Source organism: Chrysochloris asiatica, unplaced genomic scaffold (assembly GCF_000296735.1).
Source record: "Chrysochloris asiatica unplaced genomic scaffold, ChrAsi1.0 scaffold00061, whole genome shotgun sequence".
NCBI lineage: Eukaryota > Metazoa > Chordata > Mammalia > Afrosoricida > Chrysochloridae > Chrysochloris > Chrysochloris asiatica.
The window spans coordinates 1,442,305-1,451,859 of record NW_006408579.1 but is presented as its reverse complement, the minus strand read 5'-3'; the positions used below and the strand labels follow the sequence as shown (position 1 = coordinate 1,451,859).

At 42.3% G+C, this 9,555-nt stretch overlaps 1 protein-coding gene across 1 annotated transcript in view; it reads left to right on the top strand.

Moving 5' to 3' along the window:
* Positions 1-5,520: 5,520 nt before the first annotated feature.
* NDUFB4 (NADH dehydrogenase (ubiquinone) 1 beta subcomplex, 4, 15kDa) overlaps positions 5,521-9,555 on the top strand; it is a 9,120-nt gene continuing 5,085 nt past the window's right edge. Inside the window, exon 1 of the mRNA XM_006864199.1 lies at positions 5,521-5,700. Within this exon, the coding sequence (XP_006864261.1) occupies positions 5,521-5,700 (180 nt within the window). The remainder of the gene's footprint in view (positions 5,701-9,555) is intronic.

Here is a 9,555-nt window from a genome sequence, read left to right as displayed (position 1 = left end):
AGTTTCTAAAGACCCCAGTCACTTAATGAACTAAGAGGTAAAACAGAAACTCTAAAAACAACTTGATTCCAATTGACTGGATAGAACAAAAAAGCCATGCCCTTAAACCTTTAAACCAAACAAACTAATCCCATGAAGTGTGTAGTTGTACCAAATTACAATCTTCCGTATACAATGCATCACAATGTTAAGAAAACAGAAATCCTCACAACCAGACCAATAAATAATATCATAATAAACAGAAATAACAATTGACGTTGTCAAAGACTTCATTTTGCGTGCATCTGCAAACACTCATAGAAACAGCAGTCAAGAAATCAATCAATCAGGCAAAAAGCTTCAAAAGATCTCTTTAAAGTGCTAAAGACCAAAGATGTCATTTAGAGGACTAAGGTGTGCTTAACCAAGGCCTGACATTTTCAATCACTCTGTATGCACATGGAAGCTGGACAATTAATATGGAAGGCTTTAGAAGAAGTGATACATTTGAATTATGATGTTGGTACAGTACAATAACTGTGTTTAAAGTATTATGAACTGCCAAAAGAATAAACAAATCTATCTTGAAAATAGTACAGCCAGAATGCTCCTTAGAAGCAAGAATAGCGAGACTTTGTCTCTAGTATCTAGTATTTTAGACAAGATGTCAGGAGGGACCAGTTCCTGGAGAAAGATATCATGCTTGGCAAAGTGGAGCATCAGTGAAAAATAGGAAGATTCCCCCTTCCCCCTCCCTCCCCCGGTGTGATTGATTGATAAAGTGGCAGCAACAATGGGCTCAAACATAACAACTGTAAGGATGGCGCAGGAGTGGGCAGTGTTTTGTTCTGTTGTGTACATGGTTGCTTTGAGTCAGAACTGAGGAGACAGTATCTAGCAACAGCAACGTAAGTTGTTATCGGCAGATGCAGCCTTTAAAAAAAATGTTTGGCTGCTATTGCAGTTGAAAAATACTTTGCCATTTCACCTCCTTTTAAAAACTGTGTGTGTGTGTATGTGTGTTCAGTGAAATGCTAACAGCTACAGGTCAGAGAGAACTGCTCCCTAAGGTTTCCAAAGTTGTAAATCTTTAAGGAAGCAGCAATTCTCATCTTTCTCCCACAGAGCAGTAGGTTTGGAAGCCCAATCTGTAATCAACTGTACTGTCAGGACTCCCTTTTGTTGTTGTTAAGTGCCACTGAGTTGCTTCCAACTCATAGCTACACTGCATAGTGCTTCTGAGGCAGTAAATCTTTGCAGGAGCAGAAAGTCTCATCTTTCTCCCATGGAGCTCTTGGTGGTCTCCAACTGCTGGCCTTAGTGGCTTCCTTGTTGTTGTTGTTAAGTGTCGTCGAGTTGATTCTGATCCATAACGACCCTGTGTAGGGCTTCCAAGGAGCAGTTGGTGAGCTTGAACTGCCGACCTTGCATTTCATCCGGTTTGCAGTCTGGCGCATTAACCCACAGTGCTACACCAGGACTCCATAGTGGCTTCCTTAGTCAATGCCAATTTTCCCATCACCATAGACAAAAATTCACTACTTCCTGAGAGTGATTTCCTCTCTCCTTCCTCACTCCTAGAAGCCCTGGTGGTACAATGATTAAATCACTTGCCTGCTAAACAAAAGATGAGCAGTTCGAACCCACCAGCAGCTCCAAGAGGAAAAAGACCTGGCGATCTGCTCCCGCAAAGATTTACTGCCTCGGAAACCCTATGGAGCAGCTCTACTCTGTCTGCCAGGGTCAATTTGAATTCGTCCTGAAACCAGGATGGGCTACAAAAAAATAGAAAGTGATGAAGTGAAACAGCAAAGGTTTATTCAAGAAAGAGAACCTTCAGGGGAGACTGCCCAGATATGTCTATGCTCACAGCCTTTGGGAATTTTATAGGACTAAAAACTGGGGAACATGCAGGGCTTGTCTAAGCAGGTTCCTGGAATTGTTGACATCTTGTAGTTTTAGATGTTGCTTCCTGCCTGGCTCCTCATTTTTCTGGTTGGGTGCTCGTTTCTCATACATGTACACCAAGTCTAAGACCCTGGTTCAAGATCCAGGTCTAACTCTGAAGCACCAGATTGAGCTTAACAGCTGGACCAGATACGTTGTTCTGTTTGCCTACCCTGTGTGCTACTTATCTCCTACTCTGCTAGGGGCTTTGCTTTGCGAGCTCCAAGGGGCATAACAATTCTTGTTATTCACTAAAAAATAAGTGTTTTGCTAAGTTTCATTTCCTGCCCCACCTGTTTGTACCTGTCTCTAACAGTTCTATTTACAGTAACTGCCCCCTCCAGACTCTGTTAATCATTTGGCTTCTATATAATTACCTTCCTTATCATTTGATATAAGAGAGACCATGCAATATTTGTCCTTTTGTGATTTATTTCACTCAGCATGATGCCTTTGAGGTGCACCTTTGTTGTTACATGGGGAAAGGAAGAGCTCTTGTACTCATCTCTATTCCCCAAATTTACAATATTATAAGAATACTCTCAGAAATTTGTAAAAAATCTCTGGATTTCCTTATGTTTCTTATCCACATTCCAATTTTCTGTTACCTGAAAAACTGCCCTATTCACATAGCTAGCAAAAGGTTTCAAAACTCTATTTATGACGATGAAAATTTTTACAACCTGCTCCTGCTTTTCCTAGTGTTTTATTTTCTTAATCACTTAAAGGAGTCCTGGTGTGGCATTGCAGGTTAATGTGCTGAACAGCCAGGTCGGCTTGAACCTCCAGGTCAGTGGTTCAAGCTCACCTGCTGCTCCTAAGAAACCCTATACAGCATTGCTATGAGTTGGAACCAACGTGACAGTACTTAACAACAATCAGCCACAAGTTCTCTAAACAAATCAGAACTTTCATTTTTGCTTCTTTAAAACTGGGTCTGAGTGATTTTTCTCAGATTTGGTTTCTATATTGTAACAGCCTTTACTCTCAGAAGTCCACTTTGCCCTATATTCATTTGGACATTAAACTGCTTTGCAAATATTACCATGTTCTTTCTGTACTCCTTGATTGTCAGTTCCTCAAAGACAAATACCATGTTCTCCATCTCTTTTTTGTTTCCCCACTGAGTCTAGAAGATTGACTAAGACTGATTAGTGTGCAGTATCCTTCATGTGGTGGATGCTTAATATTTTTAAACAAAATGAAAATCCTGAATAAATCTGACAGTAGTGCTGCTCACGGCTGAGTGTGTCAACTCTTTCTAGGTTCCTCTCTGCCAAGCAACCATTTCCTAACATATCTATATGTCCCCAGATATTTCATGAAAGCCTTTTAATTCATTTTTCCTGCCTTAATTAGGGAAATACTGTTTACATGGTTTATACTGTTAACATGGTTTTTCCACCTGAAGAGTACCTTGTTGGTGTTGTTCTTATCTGTTGTGGAGTCAGTTCCGACTTATAGCAACCCTGCATAGGGTTTCTGAGGCTGTAAATCTTTGTGGGAGCAGAAAGCTTCATCTTTCTCCTGCGGAACAGCTGGTGGTTTCGAACTTCTGACCATTAGATTATCAGCCTGATTTGTAACCACCACTGCTATTCAAAAATTTGCTGTTTAAATTGAAGTTACTTTTTCCTTTGGTGATGGGGGTAAAGACTTCATTTTGGTTGTTTAACTTTCTTTTCTTCCCAACTCAACTTTCCAGTAAGATATAAAGCCCCTATAAGCATTTTCATATCTTTAAAAATGTTTGGGAGCCCTGGTGTGGCGCTGTGGTATAAGCACTGGACCACAAGTTGGTTTGAACTGCAAGGTCATAGGTTCAAATTAAAGCAGCCACTCCATAGAAATCCTATACAGGGTTGCTATGAGTCACAGCCGACTCTACTGCACTAAACAACAACAAGAAGGATGTTTGGAGGAGTGTTGTGGCTCTGTCCAAAAAACACTAGACTGCAAACAAAAAGGTTGGCACTTTGAAACTACCAGTGGCTCTGCAAAAAGATTCACAGCCTAGCAAACCCTATTCTGGGTCTCTCTGAGTCAGTATAGACTCTATGGCACTGAACAACAAACAGCAACTAAGATATTGGGGGGCAACAGGCTAACGAGTTACCATTTCACCTGACTGATGACTGTTTAAAGCTCTAAAAGTGTAACGAGTACATGAGATTTTAGTATTTTAACTAAGATATCGTTTCTTCACATCTTTATTCAATACAGTACCTCTTTTTTTCCCCCTAAACTATTATAATCTGTCAGACAAGCTTCTTTTATAACACCATTCTCCAGCATTATTTCAAGCCTGGTGTGGTGCTGTAGCATAAAGCACTGGATCACAAGGTCTCTTTGAACTGCAAGGTCAAGGGTCCAAACCCACCAGTGGCTCCAAGGAAACCCTGTACAGGGTAGCTATGAGTCAGAAACAAGGTCGCTATGAGTCAGAATGACTTGATGGCACTTAACAACAACATGATAAAGTCTCGGTATGGTGCTATAGGATAAACACTGGACTGCAAGGTTGTTTAAATTGCAAGGTCGGTGGTTCAAACTCAACCGCGCCTCTTTGGAAACCTATCGCTATAAATGGGAACCGATTCGATAACACTTAACAATTTTGAAAAACCTATACTGTATGCATCTAATTAGCGTACAAAGAGTCATATTTTATATTCATACATACATACATACATACATACATACATACATACATACATACACAAAGGAGCTCTGGTAGTGTAGTGGTTACAAATCGGGCTGCAAACCTTAAGGTCAGCAGTTCGAAATTACCAGAAATTACCAGCTGTTCCGGGGTAGAAAGATGAGGCTTTCTGTTCCCGTAAAGATTTACGACTCGAAAACCCTGTACAGGGTCGCTATGAGTCGGTTCCGACTCCACGGCACATAACCACAACCACCATACTCATAGAAGAGGAAAGAGCCCCACAAGGTCTGTAGTTCGAAATCTAATAGTCGCATCCACAAAACAGAGGCTTTCTGCTTTGGTAAACATTTACTGCCTTGGAAAATTTATGAAGGGTGCTGAGTTGGAATTTACTGGATGGCACCTTATAGCAACAATTGAGGAAAATTAGAGACAGTGACTTGCGCCAAGGTCACACAGCTTGGAAGGTCCCACAATGAAACGCACGACTACAGACTCCAGGACCATTTCCCATTCCCCACCAGTTCCACACAACTCAACTTCCCAAAATAAACTCTGGTTATGTCTGTAATGAAGGAGCTCTGGTAGTGTAGTGGATTATGAGCTGGGCTGCTAACCACAAGGTCAGCAATTCGAAACTACCTGCTGCTCCGCAGTAGAAAGATGAGACTTTCTAGTGGTCGCTACGAGTCAGAACCGACTGACTGAAGAACATCATCACCACCAAGTCAGTAATAACAGCGCGTGCGCAGATCACTAGTAGCCCAGAACCGCGAGGAAAGTTCGGGAAAAGAAGCTGAACTGCTTCCTAAACGCCATTCCTGGCGTCGGGTTAACGCGCAGGCGCACTTCTTCTGGATGCTGAAGGTCAGACTAAACAGGGCGGTACTCAGAACTGCGCCTGCGCGACTGCGCTCTTGGCCGCCAAGATGTCGTTCCCCAAGTACAAACCGTCGCGCCTGGCCACCCTACCCAGTACCCTCGACCTAGCCGAATACGACATATCTCCGGAGACCCGGCGGGCTCAAGCCGAGCGCCTGGCTATAAGGTCCCGGCTTAAACAGGAGTATCTGCTTCAGTTTAACGACCCCAAACGCCGAACGCTCATTGTGAGTGGGGGTCTGGCCGGGCGGGGATCTAGGGGCCCGAGTTCCGGCCGGCACCTCAGTAGACGGCCTGAGAGGCCCTGACCAGCCAAGAGCCCTAAGTAGGGGTTGGCCTCTGCCAGGCCCAGACAGTAGACCACCTCACTAGCCCTGTGACCTTGGGCACGGTGGTCAGAAGGGTGGGTGGGTTCTGGAGGCAAACCTGGCGAGGTTTGAGTCCTAGCTAGATCACTTCCTTCCTTCCTTCCTGGGGATGTTATTTACTTCTGATTAGCCTCCGCTTTCCTCTATGAAAATTGGGAATAACCTAGTGTTTCCTATCGTATGAATGTTGTCAGGATTCAATGGGATAAAGCATGTGATGGGTGGGCCTAGCACCGTGGCTGATTTGTAATTTGTAACTTTAAAAACTGTTTTTTACCTTTCAGTGCACAGCTTCATAACAAAAGTAAACCCTCCTGTTGGGAATATGGTGATTCTTCAACTGACATTTTTTTTTGAAGACCTGCAACTTGTTTTAGCTTTGGGTTTTGGAGTACAACCTTAGGGCATTACATATGGTCATCCATATGGACAATGTTGATTAACGCTCTGAACCTTAGATTCCTAACCTTTAGAATTGTTATTGGTGTTGTTAAGTGCTGTCATGTCGATTCCGACTCATTGCCACCCTGTATAGGCTTTCCGAGGCTGTAAATATTTACGGGAGCAGAAAGCGTCATCTTTCTCCTGCGGAACCACTTGTAGTTTCGAACTCATGACCTTGAGGTTAGCAGCCCGACTCGTTACCACTAATCCATCAAGCCTTCTCACCTTTACAATAGTAGATAAAATATTATTCATAGAATCATTGTGAGGTTAAATGAGATGGTCTATGTAAAATGTGCTTGGCACATAGTAGGTACTCAGTAAACTGATGTTAAATGCCACCCAGTAGTTTTGGACTTGTAGCTACACTGTGTAGGGTTTTTGGTGCTGTAAATCTTTGCGTGATCTTTCTCCCACAAAGCACTGGTGGGCTCAAACTGCCTGAACTTGTAGTTGGAAGTCCAGTATTTATTTTAGAGAGCCATCACAGGCTCCAGTAAACTGATTGTGTTGTTGTTGTTGTGTGCACTTGAGTCAGTTCGAACTCAGCGATCCTGTATAGGGTTTCCAAAGAGCTGCTGGTGGGTTTAAACTGCCAACCTTGTCCAGTGTTTCCTACAGCACCACACTAGGGCTCCAGTAAACTGATAGCTCTTATTATTTAACAAGTATGCTTTTTGTTAATTTATTTATGTGCAGAACTTTTTTATTAAGTTTTTTAAAAAAATAAAAGTCTTCCTAGTCCTGGTGTCGCACAGTAGGATAATGCACTGGACTGTGAGGTTGTTGTTGTTATGTGCCGTGGAGTCGGTTCCAACTTATAGCGACCCTGTACAGGGTTTCCAAGGCTGTAAATCTTTACAGGAGCAGAAAGCCTCATCTTTCTCCCGGGAACAGCTTGTAGTTTCCAACTGCTGACCTTGAGGTTAGCAGCCCGATTCATAACCACTACATAGGTGGTTCAAACTCAACAGCCACTTCTTGGAAACTCTATACAGGGTCGCTATGAGTCAGAACCAACCAACCACTTAACAACAATAGATGCACAGTATTTGTTGGAAGTTGAGGATTGAAGGAAAGTTACAATGTGCCAGGCAGCATGCTAAACCCTTTCTGAGTATTATTTTATTCAGATTTCATAACTATTCAGTGCTAACCTCTATTGTTAAGTGCTGTGGAGCCAATTCTAACACATAGTAACCCTGTATAGGATTTCTGAGGATCAGCTGGTGACTTTGAACTGCTGACTTTGTGGTTCAAACCGCCAACCTTGTGGTTCAAACCACCACTGCAGTAAAGTGCTTATCCTATAGCACCACACCAGGCCCCAATTTTACAGATGAGAAAACAACATGGAAAGAACAAGTAGCAAGTGAACCAGCAAAATTGGAATACTGTTCGTGGAACCTAAATCTTCTGCTTAGAACCATTTGGCTCTACTCTCCTCAGTAGTTTACTTGAGAAGAAAATGCGACAGACATTTATCCTGTACAGCTCATGGTTGGGTTTGATGTGCCAGATAGCATGATATTGGTGAAAAATAAGGTATTGGAGTCAGCAAGACCTAAGGCTCAAAACCTCGGAGCTTTAGTATTTTCCAGCTCTTGTGACCCAGGGTATATTCTCACGTGTAAAATAGAGGTAATAACACCTGCTACATTGCGTTGATAATGAAATGAGTGCCTGGCACTTACTCATTTACTGACCAATGAATATAAATTCCCTTGTTCAGTGGTTAAGAATAATTGAATCTTTGAGAGCCTGTTCTGTACCAGGTCCTTTAGATGATGAAGTAACAATGGGGGGAAAAAAAAGGGCTAAAATCCCTGTCCTCATAAAGCTTTTTTTTTTTTTCCCCAGTGGGGAAGACAATGAATGAGCAAATTGGAAAATTAAATGATTTAGTATATTAGGGAGTGATAAGTGACAAGAAGGAAAATAAAGCAGGGAGGGGGATTAGGAGTGTGTGTGTGTGTGTGTGTGTGTGTGTGTGTGTGCTGGAAAGGAGGAGCAGCTATAATTTTAGATAGGAGTGGCCAGTGGTAAGGAACAGCCTCTCTTGGAAAGGTGATATTTGAGTAAAAACCTGAAAGGCATGAGGTGAGGGAGCTAGCCATGTAGCTATCTGAATCAGAAAGGGAAGCAAGTACCAGGGTCCTTAGGAATGCCCCTGGTTAAGTTAAAAAACACTGAACAAGCCATTGTGGCTAAAGTGGAGGGAAGTAAGGACAGAGTAAGATTACACCACAGAGATATGTGGAGCTAGATCATACTGGATTTCATAAATCATTATAATACTTTTACTGAGTAGGAGCTCATAACCAATAACCAGTTGCCATTGAGTAGATTTCAACTGAGGAATCTCATGTGTCATAGTGGAACTGTTTGCATAAGGTTTGAAATGGCTAATTTTTCAGAAGTAGATCTTCAGTCCTGTCTTTCGAGGTACCTTTGGGTGCACACTAGCCATTTGCATCACCCAGAGACTCCTATGATCTGGATTTAAGATATCTCTGCTGTTTGATTGAGACAAGACAATGGGAAGTAAGGGAGAAACAGAGAGACAAGTTTGGACCTTAAGCTTCAGTAATCCAGCCAAGACATGTTGGTTGCTGCCTGTGGTGCTGTGGATTAATGCGCTGTACTGCAAAGTTGAGGTCGGCAGTTCAAACTCACCAGTTGCTCTTCAGAAACCCTACACAGGATTACTATGGGTCAGAACCGACTTGACAGCACTTTACATCAGGGTGGAGGAGTCCTGGTGTGGTGCTATAGGATAAGCACTGAACTGCTAACCACAAGGTTGGCAGTTCACACCCACAAGCCACTCCTTGGAAATCCTATACAGGATGGCTCTGAGTTGGCACCAACTTGACAGCACTTAGCAGCAACAAACCAGGGTAGAAACAATGGGAGTGGTGAGAAGTAGTCAAATCTCTGTAGGTACTGAAAGTAGATCTAGTTAGCCACATATGCTAGCAGATTGAATGTGGAGTATGAGAGAAAGTGAAGGATCAAGGATGGCTCAAAGGTGTTTGACCTGAGGAACTGGAAAGATGAAGTAGCCTTTTACTGAGATGGGAAGCATGTAAAAGGAGCAGGTATAGGGGTAAAGCAGAATATTAGGAAATTAGTTTGGGTATGTTTATTATATTTGAGATAGTCATTAACTAAACAAAGTATGAGTATTGAGAATGCTACTGGATCTAAACAAAATTTTTTTTAATTTAACAGTTTTAATTTACATAATCTGTTGTTGTTGTTAAGTGC